At 45.2% G+C, this 21,505-nt stretch overlaps 1 protein-coding gene across 1 annotated transcript; it reads left to right on the forward strand.

Annotated features, from left to right (window-relative positions):
* The first annotated feature begins 1,730 nt into the window (after positions 1-1,730).
* Positions 1,731-20,347, forward strand: LOC105054093 (probable N(6)-adenosine-methyltransferase MT-A70-like). Its single transcript, XM_010935501.4, has 7 exons — positions 1,731-3,045; positions 3,786-3,884; positions 4,933-5,016; positions 5,106-5,461; positions 16,837-17,053; positions 18,099-18,178; positions 19,648-20,347. Exons 1-7 carry the CDS (start codon positions 1,864-1,866, stop codon positions 19,919-19,921), a joined length of 2,292 nt encoding a protein of 763 aa, XP_010933803.1. The 5' UTR covers positions 1,731-1,863; the 3' UTR covers positions 19,922-20,347.
* The last annotated feature ends 1,158 nt before the right edge of the window (positions 20,348-21,505 follow it).

Genomic DNA, 21,505 nt, shown 5'->3' on the forward strand with positions numbered 1-21,505 from the left:
ATTGCATACTATTATTTTATTATATAATATATTCATGATGTAGTTAGATACTTGACTTATGTATTTATTATAGTTTGTATTCAGATTACTTTTGATCCAATTTTATCTGAATGATCTATTGGATCGGTAAAATAAATATTATACCTGATTTGATCTAATTTCAAAGAAATTAGGCTACGTTCAAATTGAATTTTTGACCATACTCAAATGGATTGTGCCTGTTCCTGATCCAATTCAACCTGCTTGCAGCCCCAAAAAGGTCTCATGCCCATTGGATACAGAAGACATGATACATGGGAGAGAAAGCATGAGTTTCTTTAACTTTAAAATATTTTAAATATTTGAATAAATAAGAACTAAACTAATAGAAATAATAACTACTAGAAGGGCGAATTTATAGCCCTGTGAAGCGAGGAGATAGATGGCTGGGATGGCCCAGGAGATTATACAACGACAATGGCCAGTAGAAATGACTTAGCATTGGGATGAAAATATATCCTATAATATTCATTCGGATTTATTTTTATAATCTAATCTATTTGAATATGGATAAAAATTTGAGTATTTGACTAATATTCATATTTATATTCATATTCATGAAAAAAATATGGATATAAATAGACAATTATTCGATCTGTATCTGAATATTTAATTTTTTTTATAGTTCTATTTAATTTTATATAATATCTATTAATTTTTAAATAAAATATATTATCATATTAATATGCTATTAATTTGATTTATCATGTACTTCATAATAATTTTGATTTCATAATTAAAAAATTTAATTATCCGATCTGTAACTGCATTTATATCCATATTTTCGATATCTGATTTGTATTTATATCGATATATTCATTTAAAATAAATATAAATATAATATTTTTATTTAATTAATATCTATATTCATATTTGTACTCATTAGATTCATGTAAAATAAATATGGGTATCCAGTTCAATTTCAACCTATTTAGTGTCTATGGATCCAATTTCATTTGGGCCCAGTAGAAGCCTACTCCACGTATTTGTAGGTCCAAATTGGAGCCGAATGCAATTCCGAAATAGCTTACAAAGTGATGGGACTTCAAGGCCACTCAACAAAGTGACTTCGTGCTCAGTCCACTTGCATCGGAGGAAACAAGGCCCCGCTAAGAAAGACCTTTTTATAGCTGATGGGTCATGCATCAAGAGGGGATTGGTGTGATTCATATGTGCCAAGCGAGAAAACCTTTATAAATGTATAGCCCTAATGCATTCCTTGTATTCAAGGAATTAGCTGCTTGTATGTAAATGATGTAGATATATATTTGTACAAACTACAAACTTACAAATCAATCACTTATCAAAAACAAACATACAAATCAACCAACCCATGATGGAGACCTTCATCTCATCCTGAAGGATACGAGGAGGATGATGAGCGTCTTATAGCCATATTAAAAATTATTCATATATATCAAAAAATAAATAGTACAGTTGATTGGATGATCTCTCTTAGATATTAAGCTAATCACTTACGGTTTAGTTTATGCTTACAAAATTTTTTATAGATAGATGATAGATATTATATTTATTTAAGATTGTACAATAGCACTTTAGTCAGAATTATTTTTTTTTTTTTTCTTACAAATCAATCTTCTATAGAAAGTTCCTCAACCCTCCTATCAAAAAAAAAAAAAATCCCCATCAGAACCCTTAAAATTAGTATTACAAAACTTTCTCTCACATTAATATCACTGTTTGGCCCTTGGTCGGAAGGTGCGTGTTACTCTCCAGCGTGGGGATCCAAAATCCGTTCGGACTCGGGTTCGTTCGAAGCCCAGTTCGCGTTTGTTCTGGGGACGGACCCTCCTACCGGTGGCCATGGACTCCCAGACCGACGGCGGCGGCGGAGGAGCGCACGACGTCGCCGCCTTGAAGGAGATGCAAGACCAGCTGGAGGATGCCATCCAAACCCGCCGGCAAGCCCAGCAAGACCTCATTGCCTCCCTCCACACCCTCGTCCCCGACCTCGTCTCCTCCCTCGACCTCTCCCTCCGCGTCATCTCCGCCTTCAACCGCCGTCCCTTTATCCCCACGCCTAACCCTAACCCTAACCCTAACCCTAATCCTAATCCTTCCTCCTCCGATCCACCCCGCCCCCTCACCTCCCGCCGCCGCCCCTTTCCTGACTCCCGTTCCCTCCCTCCTTGCACCCGCCACAGGCCCTCCCCCGAGCCCCGCCGCGATCGTTCCTCCCCCAACGCCGACGGCGGCGGCGACCTCCTGTCCGTCGTCCGCACCATGGTCGCCGTCTGCCTCCTCGAGCTCGTCCCTTTCCTCGAGTTGGACTCCGCCGCCCTGCTCCGCCGGCTCGAGGGTGACCAGTCCTCCGCCACGCCCGCCGAGAAGGCCGCCCTGGTAGAGCTCGGCGGGGAGCTCGGCCCGATCTTCGCCGTCGAGACAGCCCTCCGGCGGATCGCTGAGGACAGCGGCGGGGTGCAGCTGGAGGAGTTCACTGTGCACGGGAAGTCTGTGTTGATGATCTGGAGCATCGATCGGCACAAACTCCTCAAGGAGCTCCCCGAGAGCTCCTCCCAGACTCAGCAGCCACCGCGGGAACCTGGTTCCGGCGACGGGAACAATGATGGTCAGGGGCCGGCGATGGGCGGGGTCGATAGTGGTGCAGTGATGATGCCGAGGCCGGACGTGTGGATGGGGCCTCCTGACCCTCATCTTTCCGGCATGTCTCCGATGTTTCCGGGGTCCGGTGCTCCGCCGCCCATGGTCGGCCCAAGGGGCGGGCCGAGGGTTATGGGCTTCAGGGGGATTCCGAGGATGATGGGCGTCTCTCCCCTCCACAGGCCTCTTATGGGGCCTGGTGCTGCTGTGGGTGGCCCAAGTCCGGCGCCTTCGAAGCAAAGGACCGAGGAGGATGATCTGAAGGACATCGAGGCGTTGCTGAACAAGAAGACGTTCAGGGAGATGCAAAAGTCGAAAACCGGAGAGGAGCTTTTGGATCTCATTCACCGCCCAACTGCAAGAGAAACTGCTGTTGCGGCAAAGGTTCGGAAATTTATGTTCTTGTTTGTACTTCTGTCTTGCTCTTCTGTGTGTCAATTATCATTACCAATTTACTACTTTGCTATATATGAAATCATGCCTTGATGGATTTCTTGCTAACTAACAATGGAGAAAATGATATGATTCTGAAGCTAGTGTGTCTCTAATAGTTGAATGAATTGCTTTCGGGAAGAATATATGGCTGTTCACCATTTTTGAGTATAAGTATTAAAATTGAGTGGTTAATATGTATGCCACAAGGTAGAAAATGTCCTTATAACTTTGGATGTGACTTGTTAGATAATAAGAGTTGTGTGAGCATGTGCAGATTTTAGTTTTCTCATGAATAATACTTGCATGTTGCTCCTCAAACTCTGATTCAAGGCATCCACTTCATGATCGGAAACAACATAGATGGTGAATATCCTTGAACATGTTCAAAAATGTTTCGCCTAACTATGTCATTTATAAGTTGTTTAAATTATGTCAACCAGATGCAAAAATTGTGGTCACATGCTTAAATTCAATTCTTTAAAGTTTGCTGGTAGTAGTTATAGTGAAAGTTTTATGTCAAGTCTCAACTGCCTTCCCATTTTGGTCTGGGGACAGCTTGTGGTTCTTGACTGCTTCTATCGCTTAATTGTGTGCACAAGTTGCTGGGGGCTGCCTACTCAAATAGTAGTTAACTTCCGTGCCATCTCTTATCACTCGTAGCACCTGATGTTCATCATCCTTTTTTTCAGTTCAAGACCAAGGGTGGCTCTCAACTCAAGGAATATTGTACACATTTAACTAAAGAAGATTGCCGACGCCAAACTGGTTCATTCATTGCATGTGAGAAGGTTAGCGTTACCATTGATTATTTACCAAGTCACACATAAAATTATATTTTGCCTATATCTTATCATCTCACATTTCGTATGATTTTTATGTGATTGTTTTTGTATGTTTGAATGCTGCACTCATATTATCTTCATATTATCATCATGCTTGTGCTACATGCAACCTCTTTGATATTATTAAATAAGGAATTGTTAATTAATTAAATCAATAGTGATTGGTGCTAAAATATCGAATGTTCCTCCATCTTGTTTCATCCTTGTAGTTAATGATGAACAAAAATTGATTCCATTTCTAACTCTAAAGAACTGCTCTACTATGGTAGTTTGGAGGCTGACAATCTAACTTAAATTGTGTGCTAGAGGTAAGTCGCTTTCAAGACTAGGCTTGAAGAGAAAATCTAAGAACTAATATCAATTGTAGTTGACAAGGTTACCAAGCATGTCTAGCAAATAAAAAGATTTCAAAGGATTTAATGTGCTACTCTAATAATTGCATAAAGGCAGATCAATTGAAGATTTGGAATCCGGTGGACCCTTAATTTGATAGTACATTAGAGTTACATTCTTAAGACTCGTAAATTGTTTATGCAATATGCAATTTATATACATAGTCATAGAAAGAACATACATAATATACTTATTAGGATTCTTAATTGTAATGTAGATAGGGTGAATTCTAATGTCTCTTTAAGTGAAAATACTTTGTGGAGTGAACATTTAAACTTTAGAAGGATTGTGAAGGAAAGAAGAGACTGCACGGAGTCAATCACTGCATGTGATCCATAAAGCTCCATTTTTGTTTATTAATCAAGACTGGCTGCAGATAAGGCTGTTAAATTAATGTCATCAATCCTTGGGAAATACAGATAGTTAGTTTGCATAAATAGAGAACGTTCTTATATTTACTAATTAGAATGTTGCTACAATTACAACATTAGGATATCACGTTGCTTTTTCTGTTCTTTGCCTTTTTTTTGGTCACATTACTTCATATTGCCGTTGCTATATTTCATATGACTGTTTTGACATGCTGCTCGATTGCAAACAGGTTCATTTCCGGCGAATTATTGCTCCACACACTGATACAAATTTGGGTGACTGCTCGTTTCTTGATACATGCCGTCACACAAAGGTTAATTTTTTTCCCTCTATTATTAAATCTGCATGGTCATCTTTTCTTGTACCATGTTTTATAGCTGATTGATATATTTTTTTTTTCAGACCTGCAAATATGTTCATTATGAACTTGACCAAACACCAGATATATCTCCAATGATAATGGGTGCTGCTAATCTTCCACCTCCAAAACCAATTAAGTCCCAGAGGGCTGAATATTGTTCAGAAGTGGAACTTGGTGAGCCTCAATGGATAAACTGTGACATCCGTAACTTCAGAATGGACATTTTAGGGCAGTTTGGGGTTATCATGGCAGACCCACCTTGGGACATTCACATGGAATTGCCGTATGGTACAATGGCGGATGATGAGATGAGAAATCTTAATGTACCTGCATTGCAGACCGATGGTCTGATTTTTCTGTGGGTCACCGGGCGTGCAATGGAACTTGGGCGTGAATGGTAAGTTTTTGTTTCTACCATGTAGTGCATGATAATTGGTGGTATTATTATTTGTTAGACGAACGAATGATGACTTAACCATCAATGCTTTTATTTAAAAAAAGATCATGCAGATATGGTAGAAAAGGGCAGGCTTTCAGCACGTGCGGTTGGGCAATCGACCATAACCCCTGGCCTCTGGCTTTTTCTTGCAATTACTTGCTTTTGCTGTTCTTGAATATATGTTTGTCTTTATGGCAGACTTAAATGTCAATTGGAGTATTTGTAACTGAGGGAGGTCTTGTTTCTACCATATTGTGCATGAAAGTTGCCGATGTTATTCTGTTAGAAGAATCAATGATGACCTGGAAAGCCATTAGGGCTTTATTTGAAAAAAGAATCATGCAAGTATGGTAGAAAGGGCAGACTTTCAGCATGCACGATCAGGCAATCATCATAACCCCTGGCCTTTATTGCAATTATGTACTTCTCCCATTCTCTCATATATATTTGTCCTTATAAAAGACTTAAAAATTTGTTGGAGTAACTTGTAACTAAGGGAGGTGTTTTCTTATCACGAGCTTTTCATATTTGTTTGTGTCACCCTGCAGATCCTTATGAATATAAGTGAATGGAGACCCCTGTACCATGTTATGTCATTGACTATAGTTTATTTTTTGGGCTTGGTGTCTGTTGGGTATAAAATACCCTCCGGCCGAAGTTTGTAAAAGACCGATCCTTCCAGGGCTTTTCTAGCTCCCGACCTTGTATGTGGCGCCTCTTCGAACCCCCTCGGCCGTCCGGACTTCTCCGACAATGGACTTCTGCGTTCATCCACCGGGCCGCCCCAAAGGCCCTCTGGGCCTCACTGTCAGCCGACCTTCTACAGCAACCGACTACCCCCGAACTTCTTTCGGACTTCATCAGCATCCGAGCTTCCCCAACAACGAGATTTCTACAGTAACCAGACTCCACCCAAGTTTCTACGGTGATCGACCTCCTTCCGGATCCTAATCGAGCTCCCGCGAGAGCCGAACTTCTACTACGAACGGTTTACTCCGAACTCCTACAGCGGGCTGTCTATCCTAAACGTCTACTGTAAGCAAATTCCATTCGAGTCTCTACTATGAACGAATTTTTTTCGAACTTCTGTTACAGGTAGACTTCAGCCGAACTACTCCGTAGCGAGTGGGCTCTGGACGAACTTCTACAACGGGACACTACTTCGAGCTTCCACGACAACTGGTCCTCGCCCGAGCTCCTACAATAAATGGCCCCCTTTCGACCTCTCGCGAGAATCGGATCCCGTCTGAACTTCTCCAGCGGATGGATTCCGGACGAGCTTCTATGACGGACGAGCTCCAGCAGCTGGGTCCCTGTAATAGCCGATCGTCTCCGATGTCTGCCGAGCCTTCCCAGCGCTATCCGAAGTCCATCGCCAACCGACCTCCTACCAGGCTCCCCATAAAATCGGACTTCCCCGGCGGACGATCTTCGGATGAGCTTCCACATCAGATAAATTTCAGACGGACTTCTCTAGCGATCGGACTTCTTCGGACTTCGCCAACAAAAAATCTCCGTCCGAGCTCCTACAGCGGGTGACTCTCGTCTGAAATGTCAGCACCCGAAGCGTCCGACAACAGTAGATTCGTCAGCGACCTCGGAACATCCGAGTCTCTTCTAGAACGACGATATAAAGAGCCATTCTGCTCCATCAGGCATCCCAATCGAGCTTCAACCGACGGATCCGAACTCTCTGGTAAGCCACAACAAAGGCCACTACCTTACTCCACTCACTGCAATGGATTCCATGCGGTTCTATCACTCTCTGACAAGCCACGACAAGAGCCGCCATCCTGCTCCACTCTCTGCAACGGATTCCACACAGCTCCACCACTCTCTGGCAAGTCACGACAACGGACACCACTCCACTCTCCGTAACAAGCTCCACGTGGTCCTGAACGATCCCTGACGCCACTACTCTCCGTAACAAACTCCACGCGGCTCAGAACGGTCCACTACCAGATGGTTACAGACGTCGCTGTCAGTCAGTTACGCCCTCCGTCTATAAATAAGGACCTCCAGATACGTTCTTCTCTAAGCTCTAAACTCTATCTCGAAAATCTGCCAAAATTTTCGCTCGAGCACTCCATTTTTGTTGAAGCAGAGTACTGACTTGAGCGTCGGAGGGTCTTGCCGGAGCACCCTCAACTCCGGTTTAGACTTTCCTTGTAGGTCCCGGCAGCGGCCGCGGTCTTCTCGACTCCAGTAACTCCGGCTTCGGCAGAATTCTGCACCAACAGAATTGGCGCTAGAGGAAGGGCGGCCTGTGTCTTCGCAGTACCCTTGTTCTTAAAGGAGTGCTCAACGGGACTGATTCCGGTCATCTTCTCTGACATCCTCTTCTCCTTCTTCTACTAGATCTTCATCCGATGCCTCCCCGCAAAGCATCCACCAGACGATCCACGGTCTCCGCGGCCAGATCTCAGGCTCCTCCTCCTTCTCCGACAATGGCGGTCGGTGCAGAGCAATTCGACCTGCTGGTTCAGCAGGTCAGAGGCCTCACTGAAGCGGTGTAGGCCATGCAACAGCAACAACAGCCGCAGGCATCGGTGCGGTTGGAGAGAACGTCGTCGGAATTTCAAAATCCGACGGTAGGACGGGCCACTTGGGCCAGTCGCCCCGTCTTTCCCGGAAAGACAAATCCGAGGGTGGAGAGCCCTCAGTCCGATCACGATTCTACTCCTGGAGGATCTCTACCTCCATTCTGCCCGAAGATCTTCGAGACCCGCAGTCGAGAGGACTTCCTGGATCGAAGGCTCCAAGAGATGAACAGGCGGATCGAAGAACTTCGCCACGCTCCCCCTGCTTATGGTGAGGACATCTGTACTGACCCTCCCTTCTCTCAAATGATCATGCAGGAACCGATCCCGCCAAACTTCAAGCTTCCCCAATTCGAAAGCTATGACGGGACCTCGGATCTGGTCGATCATCTGGAGGCCTTTCGGACAATGATGCTGTTTCATGGCGCGCTAGACGTCATTCTGTGCCAAGCTTTTCCATCCATCCTGAAGGGAGCAGCAAGGAACTGGTACTCGGCATTGAAGTCGGGTACCATCTTTTTCTTTGATCAGATGAGCCATCAGTTTGTGGCTCATTGTGTTAGCAGCCGGCGTCCCCGAAGAGGTTCGGAGTCCCTCATCAACATGAAGCAAAGCGAGGGAGAATCCATCCGGGCTTTCGTCAACCGTTTCAACGTCGCTGCATTAGAGGTCCGGAACTTAGACCAATCGGTCGCGATGGCCGCTCTGAAAGGCGGCCTTCAAAAGAACGACCTTCTGTTCTCCTTGGAAAAGAAGTACCCCAGGGATTTTGCCGATTTGCTGGCTCGGGCCGAAGGATATGCCCGAGCAAAAGAAGCCTTCAAGATGAAGGACGAGGAGACCGCGAGAGAGCGGTAGGCGGGAGACTCGAGCAAGCCCACAGTTGAAAAAGGGCCGAGTGAAGTTCGGCCACGTTCTCGAACTCCTTCCGGATATAGGCGCGCCCGGACTCCTCCCCGAGCTCGTAAACAGAGATGCCCAGACCGTCGAGTTCGGCGAGGCTCTCCTCCCGAGAGATTCCACAGCTACGCCTCTCTCAACGTATCGAAAACTCAAGTGCTGATGGAGGTTAGGGAGCAGCTCCCAAGGCCGGAGAGGATGCGCTCGCACCCCGGAAAGCGCAATCCGAACAAATTCTGCCTCTATCATCGTGACCACGGCCACGATACGGAGGAGTGTATTCAGCTCCGAGATGAGATCGAGGAGCTCATCAGACGAGGTCGGTTCGACAGATTCACTCGACGCCGACCTGAAGGAAGAGAAGATCGGCCTAGGGTCCTGCCGCAGTCGGAACCGCCAAGGAGGGAGGAGCAACCAGAAGATCGGCCTCCAATTGGGATTATCAACTCCATTTCGGGGGGACACTGACGGGGAGCAGACCTTCCGCGGCTATAGGGTTCGAAAAATCTACGAATGTATCACCAACAACTTTGCCCTGAATGAAAATTCTTTTCGTATTTGCGCATTTTTTCTTTTGGTATAAGCTTATAACGACAGGAGATAACTCCCCCATACAAACGAAATTAAGCGCGTTAGGAACAGGAGGAGAACTTCGTCCTAACATGAGCAAAGTCGAAGGCCCGGTTTTCTAAAGACTGGATGGGGAGAGAGGCCCTTACAACGGCCCTTATGCGCCCCAACAGTCTTGTTAGGAACAGGAGGAGAACCTCGTCCTAACATGAGCAAAGTCGAAGGCCCGGTTTCCTAAAGACCGGATGGGAGGAGAGGTCCTTACAATGGTCCTTATGTGCCTCCACAGTCTTGTTAGGAATAGGAGGAGAATCTCGTCCTAACATGAGCAAAGTTGAAGGCCCGATTTTCTAAAGATCGGATGGGGGGAGAGGCCCTTACAACGGCCCTTATGTGCCCCTACAGTCTTGTTAGGAACAGGAGGAGAACCTCGTCCTAACATGAGCAAAGTCGAAGGCCCGATTTTCTAAAGATCGGATGGGGGGAGAGGCCCTTACGACTGCCCTTATGTGCCCCCACAGCCTTGTTAGGAACAGGAGGAGAACTTCGTCCTAACATGAGCAAAGTTGAAGGTCCGATTTTCTAAAGACCGGATGGGGGGAGAGGCTCTCACAACGGCCCTTATGTGCCCCCACAGCCTTGTTAGGAACAGGAGGAGAACCTCATCCTAACACGAGCTGAAACCGACTGTCGGGAACAAGGGGAGGACCTCGTCCCGACGCAAACAAAGACTCGGTTGATCGACAAGGAGGAAAGCTTCCTCAATGACTCCTTTACACTCTCACGACCCCGTCAAGAGCAGAGGGAAGACCCTCACTCAAACACAGAAGAGAAGGGGAGACGAAAAGAAAAAGCGACGAACTACGCCGGCGATAGGTGAAAAACGAACTACATCAAAGGCACAAGGGACCTCGTCTCGACGAGAGAGAAAATCCTTGTCGAAAATCTCTAGTCCCTAAGGGCAAATCGACACGGCGACGACCAGGAACCTTCAGACAACGTCGGCATCGAACAAGATGGAAGACAAAAGAAGTTCGGTAAACGACGACTCAAAGCAAGAACCGGCGAGGGATTACTAACTACGTCGGCATCGAACAAGATGGAAGACAAAAGAAGTTCGGTAAACAACGACTCAAAGCAAGAATCGGCGAGGGATTACAAACTACGTCGACGCCAAACAAGACGGAAGACAAATGGAGTTTGGTAAACAACCATTTAAGACCAGAATGGATAAGGTAATAGATAATTTTATTTTCATTTCGTTGGTGAAGTACACATTACAAAGCCTTAAAGGCCAAAAACAAAAAGATAAAGAAAAAAGAGAATAAGAAGAGGCTCTAAGGAAGTCCAGTTTCTTCCGACTTTAAGCTCTCAGTTCCGGCCCTTACTATGGATTGCCTTAAATTTTCGACTTCATCTTTTAGTTCTATCTTTTTCAGCAGCATATCCCGGTACATCCGGTGGAACCGCCGGCGCTCGTCCTCCAACTCTCGAAGCCTCTTCAAGATCTCGGACTCCGCCTCGGCATCCTTGACTGCCTACTGCTTGTGGATCAGCTGAACTTTCAGCCGCCGTAATTCGGCTTCCTCCCGCCCAAGGGCTACAGACAGTTTTGCCATAGTCCCTCTCAAGGAGCAAAGCTCGTCAGAGCCTTGTGCAGGGACAGACTGGACTCTCTTCGACAGCTGCCTCTGAAGGCGGGCAACTTCGTTAGTCGCCGTCTGGAGCCTCCTTCGGTAGTCCTCTACTTGTCTGCTCCAGCCGACTCGGTAGGCGTCGTAATTCGCCTCGGCGTCTTGCAGCTGCTTTTGAAGGTCGGAGAACTTCTTCGACCAGTCTTGGTCGCGGTCAGTCTGGACTGCGAGCCGGGATGAGCTCCCTTCTAGTCGGCCGATCTTCTCCCGTGCGGCCGCCAGCTCGGCTTTGAGGGAGCTGATCTTGGAAGCTTGAGTTCAAGATCGGTCGCTAGCACGTTTTCGGAGTTCCTCAAGCTCCGTAATGAAGTCGGCTTTCCTTTTGGTGTATTCCATGAAACTTTTCTTGTGGAGGTCCCGGAAGCGAGTAGCCTCCGCGATGGCCTCTGAATGGTTCTCCTTCAGCCGGTGAAGTTCGTCTTCCAGCTTCTTGAATTTTCTTGTCAACTGACGAACTTCCCTTTGGAGGTCTCGTATCATCGACTTCAAGGGAATACCCTCCGGCAGGAGAAGAGCTTCGGTAGGACACTGTCGTTGGAGGACAAGAGCGCCACGACTCAAATTAATGCAAGAAGACAAAAAGAAAGAAAAGAATACAGAAAAAAAGGGGGGACCCTCCGTAAAGACGAATCCGGTTTCATTAATCAAATAAATTTCAAGTACAAGAGAATGAGGAAAAAATCACCACAAAGGAAAAAAATACAAAACTAGAGGTTCCGGACCTCTGGGGCAGAAGTAGAGGGGGTCGGCGTCCCCGGAAGATCGTCAGCGGCGGCCACGACAGTCGATGAGGTCCCGGCTGGAAGAGGACCGGCAGCGACTTTGGATGGTCCGGCTTCATCATCGGATGCCTCGTTCAGGAAGTCGAGATCCAACTCGGAAAACCTCCCAGCCACCTTCTTTTGGCAGAGCTCGAACCCCTTGATGAAGGCATCCTGACCGAACTGGACCTTCAGATCCTCCATCTCGGGGAAGGCTTTGAACTCCTCCACTGCTCGGGCCCTTGCCTCCGAGACCAGAGATGGAATCCGCACTTTCAACTCGAAAATCTGCTCCTTCAACTCAGCCACCTGTGCCCTTAATGCGGAGACCTTGGCCTCAGCCTTTCCTCTCTCCTCCTCCAAGGCGGTCCTCAGATCGAACGAGGTTTGTCCCTCCTTTTCCAGCACCTCTTGGAGACTTAGGACCTCGGCGATCTTCTCCTCAAGGCGGGCGGCCCCGGCTAGGCGACCCTTTTCTGCCCGAGCTACCTCCCTCTTGGCGATCTTCGCCGCCTCGACGTTGGCGACGAGCTGATGCCCAATCTGCAAGAAAGGTCGGGGAGTCGACATAAGGGCTGAAGAATAAATTGAAGAAGCAGGAGGGAGGAAAAAGGTGAGTTAGCCTACTTCGAGGAAAGATCCCAGAGAGTCCCATATCCGCAGCTCGGGATCGGCAAGGACGATCCTCTCGACTACCTCGGGCAGAATGCACCCTTCGACCAGCCTCTTTATCAAGTCTCTGTTGTTGAAGGGATTTTTCCCTAGGTCTTCCTCGAAGTCGCCGGCCCCCTCGGCGGCAGCCCTGCGACTGCGGCTCCTCCGGGCTAGGATCTTCTTTCTCCTCTTTCCTTCGGCCCCGGGTGCCTCCTCGGGACGAACCTCCGAAGTGGGACCCTCGGCTGGGGGGCTCTGTGAAGGAGCTCGGAGGACTTTGGGTTCGGTGTCGGAAGGGGCTTCGACGGCGACGGGCATCGGAGCAGGTGCGGCCGAGCTTGTCCCTTCTGTCCTGATTTTCTTCACCGACCCCGAAGTTGAGGCGTCTTTTCTCTTATGGGTCTTGAGACCCTGGGCTAACCTCCGAGCCACGCTTGCATCCATGTCTGCGATAAAAGAAAATCAGCATGGCTCCGAAATGGAACAAGAAGAACAAAAAGAAAAAGAAAAAGAAAAAAAAAAGAGGGGAGAGATACTGGCAGGGTTAAGGGGGCTCAGGCCGACGTTGAACAAAAGTTGTTCCTTCAGAAGTTCGAGGAGGAGGGGGCTTGATAGGCCTCGAGCTTTTTGGAGACCTCGAGGTCGTCCCTTTCCAGGGTAGAAGTCCGGCGGATGGAATCCCTCAGAGAGCCCCAACGGGGTAATCTTAGCTCCAAGGTCGGGCATCGGACATAGAAGAACCTCTTCTTCCAGTTATGGACAGAAGAGGGGGCGCCTTTTAGCAACCCCTTTCTACCGAATTGGGGGAAGAAGTACCACCAATCCTTTGCCGAGGGATGGCACTTGAAGGTGTAGAAGTTCCTAAACAAAGAAAGAGTCGGCCGAACTTCGGCTAAACTACAAAGAGAAAGAAATCCTATCAAAAACCTAAAGGAGTTCGGCACGATGGAAACTAGAGAAATGTTCAGAAAACGAAAGAGAGCAACGACAAAGGACGGCAGCGGAAGCCGAAGTCCGGCACGGAAGGCCTCTTGGTACAGACATAAGCGATCGGGAGGAGGGGCGCTAGCCCGGTCAGATGGTCCGGGAAGCTCCAGCTCGTACTCCGGAGGAACTCCATACTGAATCCTTATCAGTGAGAGTTCATCCGGAGTCAAGGAGTCGAGGATGGTGTCCGGCGCAAAGGCCAGACAGGGTTCGGTCTTAGTTACGGGTTCGTCTACGGTACCAGTACTATGGGGAACTGGGGCTGACGAACTCCTAAAACTGCTAGAAGAGGAGATATCAGAGGACATTTTGGATCAAATGGAAGCCACAAAAATCTCAAAAAATCGGGAAAAATAGCAAATAGGTCCCCGAGAAAGCTAAACGAACAGAATACGAAGAAAAAAGGATGGAAAAATGTCAGGAAGTTCCGGAATTGACCTAGATTGACCCCAGGAGGCAGGGAGATGGCAAGGATGATGGAGGTCGACCCGGAGGACGCCTAAGGCCGGGGAGGATGCTAGAGGAAGCTGGAGCTCTCGGAAAAGAAGGGGAAAATCGAGGGATTCTCTCAAGCAAGATGGAACCCCTGAAGGAGGAGAACGTGTTTAAATAGACCCTGGGATCCGGCGTAATAATGATTGCGGATCTCCTCTGGCCGGCCTGCACTCGCCGCGTGTCCCACTCACCTCGACAGACCGTTGGAAACGGCTGGCAGCTGACAGAGTCATTATTACGCCGTACCTAGAGCCACGCCCCGACGGGAATTCCAAAAAGAAGAAATCTTTTCCGAAAAGGCTCCAGCACCAGCGTGCCGAACGTCAAAATATCTGGCAACCGCCGAGTGCGGAAATCGAGGAGAGCAGCTTCGGCCGTGAGAATTTCTCTGTACTTCTTTCATTCGGAACTCGAATTCGGAAGTAGGGGGACTGGTGTTGGGTATAAAATACCTCCCCGGCCGAAGTTTGTAAAAGACCGATCCTTCCAGGGCTTTTCTAGCTCCCGACCTTGTATGTGGCGCCTCTCCGAACCCCCTCGGCCGTCCGGACTTCTCCGATAATGGACTTTTGCTTTCATCCATCAGGCCGCCCCAAAGGCCCTTTGGGCCTCACTGTCAGCCGACCTTCTACAGCAACCGACTACCCCCGAACTTCTTTCGGACTTTATCAGCATCCGAGCTTCCTCAACAATGAGATTTCTACAGTAACCAGACTCCACCCAAGTTTCTACGGCGATCGACCGCCTTCCGGATCCTAATCGAGCTCCCGCGAGAGCCGAACTTCTACTGCGAACGGTCTGCTCCGAACTCCTACAGTGGGCTGTCTATCCCAAACGTCTACTGTAAGCAAATTCCATTCGAGCCTTTACTATGAACAAATTTTTTCCGAACTTCTGTTACAGGTGGACTTCAGCCGAGCTACTCCGTAGCGAGTGGGCTCTGGACGAATTTCTACAACGGGACACTACTCCGAGCTTCCACGACAACTGGTCCTCGCCCGAGCTCCTACAATAAATGGTCCCCTTTCGACCTCTCGCGAGAACCGGATCCCGTCCGAACTTCTCCAGTGGATGGATTCCGGACGAGCTCTAGCAGCTGGGTCCCTGCGATAGTCGATCGCCTCCGATGTCTGCCGAGCCTCTCCAGTGCTATCCGAAGTCCATCGCCGACCGACTTCCTACCACGCTCCTCATAAAATCGGACTTTCCCGGCGGACGATCTTCGGATGAGCTTCTACATCAGATAAATTCCAGACGGACTTTCCTAGCGATCAGACTTCTCCGGACTTCGCCAACAAAAAATCTCCGTCCGAGCTCCTACAGCAGGTGACTCCCGCCTGAAACGTCAGCACCCGAAGCGTCCGACAACAGTAGATTCGTCAGCAACCTCGGAACATCCGAGCCTCTCCTAGAATGACGATATAAAGAGCCATTCTGCTCCATCAGACATCCTAGCCGAGCTTCAGCCGACGGATCCAAACTCTCTGGCAAGCTACAGCAAGGGCCACTACCTTACTCCACTCACTGCAACGGATTCCATGCGGTTCCATCACTCTCTGACAAGCCACGACAAGAGCCGCCATCCTGCTCCACTCTCTGCAACGGATTCCACGCAGCTCCACCACTCTCTGGCAAGTCACGACAACGGACACCACTCCACTCTCTGCAACAAGCTCCACGTGGCTCTGAACGACCCCTGACACCACTACTCTCCGTAACAAACTCCACGCGGCTCTGAACGGTCCACTACCAGACGGTTACAGACGTCGCTGTCAGTCAGTTACGCCCTCCGTCTATAAATAAGGACCCTCAGATACGTTCTTCTCTAAGCTCTAAACTCTATCTCGAAATTCTGCCAAAATTTCCGCTCGAGCACTCCATTTCTGTTGAAGCAGAGTATTGACTTGAGCGTCGGAGGGTCTTGCCGGAGCACCCCTAACTCCGGTTTAGACTTTTCTTGCAGGTCCCGGCGGCGGCCGCGGTCTTCTCGACTCCAACAACTCCGGCTTCGGCGGAATTCTGCACCAAAAGCGTCCAAAGGCATAATTTAGTTAAACTATAACGGATCTTTTGTTAGAACATCTGATACTGCTGAAATTTGTACCGTATGTGAGACAGATGCTTTTGCTGCATGATATAACCCAGATGTGGAGATTCAATCTGCCACCACTATCTCTTTGGATAAGTAATGCTGTACCTTTGTGTGGTCATGAATATTGCATTTAGCAGTCTAAAGATTCTGTCACTGTGAATCTGGAACTTAGATAATATTAGGAAACAAGGGTTTGACTGGAGGTTACATGGAAAAGGAATAATTATAAACTGTTTCTTTTCGATATGAAGGATCCTCATTTATGTACTAACAATAAAACAACATTTTCCATTGTATATTCGATACTGTCTTTGTACTACTTTCTTTTGTCTAGACTGAGTGGGAGAAGAATTAGTCCTTGCTGTCGGAAATTGTTTGTTTCAGCTGAACAAATTGAAATCAGTTTTTACTTTTTCGCTGATTGATTCTATCTGGTCTTCCTCTGATTACCACCTTTCCATTACTCAATTTGCTTATCATGCATGTATAATAACAGATCAAGTGTAATTGTAGCAAAGGTTATGCATGATCTCATTAGCTCATGTATGTTATATTGTTTATACAAATAGTTGGTTTTAGACTGATGGTAGGACTTGAGGGAAACTCAGAATTTTTTTTTTCTTTTTTTAATATTCGTCAGTTTGGAGCTTTGGGGATACAAGCGTGTTGAGGAGCTCATTTGGGTGAAGACCAATCAACTTCAACGAATTATTCGAACTGGGCGCACAGGTCATTGGCTTAATCATAGTAAAGAACATTGTCTTGTTGGGATTAAGGGAAACCCAGAGGTGAATAGAAACATCGATACAGATGTTATTGTAGCTGAAGTTCGTGAAACAAGCCGAAAACCTGATGAGGTAATCAGATGTTGTGCCATGATTTCATTTCAACTGAAACAGAATATAACTACTGTGTATCTAACTATGCCATTATTGCTCTGCGATGCTAATTTGACAACATACAAACCCCTGTCATAAAGAATGCCTATAGTTCACTCATGAGTTGATTTGAAAAGAAACCCTGTCTTCTCTTTCCCTGTCTTTCACATTATCAGCTTTTGGACACTATCGGCTTCGTGATGCAAAACTTGGAAGCTGAAGGGCTTAAATGGATTTAGGGAAAGTCTTTTGGAAGTACTCCATATTTTTGGTTGTTTCTTTGCAAGGGACCCTGCTTTTGGCTGTCTCTCTTTTTATTCCTTTAAAAAATTAATTCTCTTTTCAAAATGTTCTGTTTTGAAGCCAGACAACCTCCATTTTTTCATTTTCATCATTGTATCTCTAAATTTTTCAATTATTAGTGTGCAATTCTCTTCATTCTAAGTCTTTTTGCCCCTTATTGTTTTACTTAACCCCATCAACATATTGTCAGGCTCTGAGATATCTGATTTCATGAGTGGCTGATGTTTATCAAAATCTATTCGTGCTTCATGGTCCTTTTCTTCTGTATTCCCGTTATTGTCCCTTTGATCCTTGTTTTTGCTTCCCCCTTTACAAAAAGCTGCATGTTGCACTGCATGCTACATATTCTACTTAGACAAAGTTCATGTACGATTCTCGTGTAAAGGACTCCTTTGAACATGTAGGAAACAAAATTCTTTATTAAAAAAATCTCCAAAACATGTGGTTCTTTCACAGGTTACAATTAGACATTTAGTTGAGGAGTGTTTCACTATTTATAATTTAACTTAAGCACCAGCATCTTATTTGGTGCCCTGCCATGACACTCCAAATTTCCTCGTCATGCGAGGGTGTCTGTTATACTCCACTAAAAGCTCCTCCTCTATTTAACTTGTGTCATGTAAATTTACATATACAATCATAGGCTCATTAATTATACAAGTTTTCTCAATATGTTAAGTCCAAGGTCCATAGCTCAAATTTGTATATGCTTTGACTGCAGATGTACCCAATGCTGGAGAGGATAAGCCCCAGGACAAGGAAGTTGGAATTGTTTGCTCGAATGCACAATACACATGCAGGGTATGCATTTGCAGTCTGATTTTTTTTTCCTTGGTTACTCACACTAGATATATACAAATGGTACTTTAGATCTTGATGCGAGCAACTGGTGGTTGACAAGGGGTGGAAAAAATTGATCCGACCCAAAAACTTATTCTGGCGGTGGGGTTTGGATCGAGTTTTATTTATTTATTTATTTATATTTTTTAAGTTAGGATTGGGTATGGGTCAAATTTCCTGACCTGAACAGGGTCTGTATTGGTCGGAGCGTTGACCCAACTTGGGTCATGAGGGTAGAGTTCTATTTGGGTTAGAACAATTTAGATCAGCTTGATTTGCGATCTTGGATAAGAAATTTTAGAGTAATTGGTCTTTTTCTTAATGCTACCTGTTTCAAACATTTTAGAAATTCATTGTAAGAACTGTAAAGATTGGATTTGTTAGGTTAGCTTAGGTCCATTAAGGATTGACTCTACAAAATGGATTAGGTTATGGTCAAATTGAGCTGATATGATCCGTGGGTGTGTATGCATCAAAAGGCCTTGACCGGATGTTTGGTCTGATTGGGTATGGGTCGAGGTTTTATTTGTTGTCGTCCTTGCTCGACTCGACTCGACCCATTGCTGGCAGTAATTGTCTCATTGATTCCAGCATAATGTTTGTTTCTGGGCAAGCATATAATTTCACTGCAGGAGAATGGTGCGTGCATTTTTATATGTAGATGATGTAAGCTTTGTTATTCAGGATGTTTTCATCGTAATAATGGATAAGTTGCTGTCAAAGTTAATTTCAGCAAAGGGTCATGGAGAACTTAGTACAACAACAACAACAACAACAACAATAAAACAAAATAATATTTAAAAAAGAAACAATATGCTTAAAAATTAAAAGATACAACAACAACAATAAAACAAAATAACTTTTAAAAAGGAAACAATATCCTTAAAAATTTAAAACAATGTGATTAATTGCAATGTCAGCTCATGCCTCTTCTTTTCTTTTTTGCTTATATTCCATATGAGTGTCATGATTACTGCACAACCATTTCCTATTTCTGTCTTTCCACTGAGAAGAGAGAATTTGTAAATAATCTTGTCCAATATATCCAGTCTGTAACTTGGTTGTCCTAATCTGACAGTTCAAAAAAAGTTTGTCCTAATTTGAAAAGTTGACATGGTTTCTACTTTTTTATGTTCTGCCCTTCGTCATGAACTTAATTTCCAGATGTGCCAAAGATATCTGGATGACACTACCATGAATTATACTATGTCCTTTTTGAAGTTGACATCTTGCCAAGTTATGGCACTCACTGAATCGGTCTTCTACTTGTTTCGACTCCATCGCTACAACAACGGTTTTCTCGTAATTTAACTCGCATAAGATACTTGAAGTTATCTGCTTGTCTATACTTCTTATATTTGAATACTTGCTAGCTTGTTTCCATGTTGCACTAGTCCATTCCTTCCAATTTAATGGGACACTGATTTCAGGTGGCTATCGCTGGGCAATCAGTTGCACGGAGTCAGGTTAGTTGATGATGGTCTGAGAGCAAGGTTCAAGGCTGCTTATCCAGATGTGGAGGTGCAACCACCATCTCCTCCCAGAACAACCGCTGTGGATGTAGACTCAAACACCACGCAGTTGAGGAGCTCTTTTGTTGGGACAGAACCAAAGCAATCATCAAGCCAATTTATGGAACCAGCACCACCTGTGGGTTGTTCTGAAGGAAAGCAAGTGGGTACAGATGTTGAAACAGCTGCTTAATATCAGCATGCGTGATTAGTTTCTGTCGTCATTGGGTTATCTTAGCTTGTTTATGGGTGCATATTTCATAGTGCTGCTGCATTTTGGCACCTTACCCCTATCTTTTGTCGATTGGCTGCCTCTGTCAGTGTTCATCCCACATTTGACTGGGGATACAGAAAAGATATAAGCAGTTAAAATGCTCTTAACTGCTGTAACTGCATTCGTGCGTAATCCTTTGTAGGATTGGACAACCCCCAAGCAGAAATTCAGAGTGCTTTGCTGCTGGACCTAAGCAAAAAGCAGTGTGAAGGTTTTGTAAATGTTAAACAGCCAGTTAGATGCCAAAACCTTAAAATGTTAAATGTAGTTTAGGTCAAATGGCTGCAAGGACTTCCAACTTTGTAGGAGCTCTACTTTTATTCGAGTATTTTTGGTTTTGTTGCTGAGCCGTGCTGTTATTTTTTTAATATATTATAATTAGTATGCTCTCAAAATCAAATATAATTATAATTTATAGCATGCTTAGAAGGGGTTAAAGAATCTTATTTTAAATCCTGTGGAATATTGATATGGAATATTCATATTATATAAGTCTAATTTCTAATTGTCGGTACATATAATTTGGTTTTATCATCTGGACACGTGGTGGTAGATTATTATCTGGATCATAAATATTCTTCTAGAGGAAAACAGTTTGTTGTTTGATCGATCTAACTCGGTCCGAGCTATTCTTAAAATATGATACTTATCTCAGCTTTTTATCGATCTGTAGTGAGGTACGTCGATTTTTAGTCGATGTGAGTATAAGGTACTAAAAGAGCATAGGATATTCACTTCAGTTAGTTGTCGATCTAAGCTGTGTTATATCGGTAGAATTTTGATGTGTTGTCAAAAGATAGATGATTATCTGGCAACTGTCATCCAATTCAGCATCAGCTGTCTTTCAGTTATACTATAGTCAATCACCACATAGATAAATATCTCACGATCTCTATTATAGTTGGTCATTTTGTTATAACAAACTAACGGTCTAACAAATTTTTCTAATGGTTTAACAATCTGAGCAAGTTTTTTCACCCCCTCTATATAAAGAGAGATAGAATATCCTCCACAAGATAAGTTAGGATGGATAGAGTTGAGATTCTATTGAATTATTTTTAGCTTTCGCACTGAAGGGAACAAGTGCCCTCTCTTCATTTGTCTATAATATCTTTTCTCATCCTTTTATTCTTTCATTTCTCATCCTTCTATTCTTTCATTTCCACAATCTGTTCTCAAGACTCCGGCTTAAGCATCGGAGGATCCTAAACTGGAGGGTGTCCCATCGGTCCTAAATTTTTTTTTACAGGTTCACTTGTGGCCTATGACGATCCGGTTTTCAGCAGCACTCCCGTTCAATCCAGTACCGATCTCATCTTCCCTCCGGAGCCTTATAGCAACGGATTGGCAATAGAAAAAAGATATTATTTTGAAAAATTTTGATGAAAATGATGAACAAAAAGATGCCAAATCATCCTTTATCTGTACCATCTTCTCCTAAAGATGTTCAGGAGAATATCCAACCTTTAATTATTGTTAATTCATAATAATTCAATCTCTTGG

Source organism: Elaeis guineensis, chromosome 11, assembly GCF_000442705.2.
Source record: "Elaeis guineensis isolate ETL-2024a chromosome 11, EG11, whole genome shotgun sequence".
In the NCBI taxonomy this organism is placed as follows: Eukaryota; Viridiplantae; Streptophyta; class Magnoliopsida; order Arecales; family Arecaceae; genus Elaeis; species Elaeis guineensis.

What these genes read in the sequence shown, in the direction of transcription:
- LOC105054093 (XM_010935501.4), top strand. Translation starts at nt 1,864, where the DNA reads ATGGACTCCCAGACCGACGGCGGCGGCGGAGGAGCGCACGACGTCGCC. An exon ending in ATGGAACTTGGGCGTGAATG is followed by an intron (nt 5,462 to 16,836) that starts GTAAGTTTTTGT and finishes AATATTCGTCAG; the next exon opens with TTTGGAGCTTTGGGGATACA. An exon ending in CAAGCCGAAAACCTGATGAG is followed by an intron (nt 17,054 to 18,098) that starts GTAATCAGATGT and finishes CTTTGACTGCAG; the next exon opens with ATGTACCCAATGCTGGAGAG.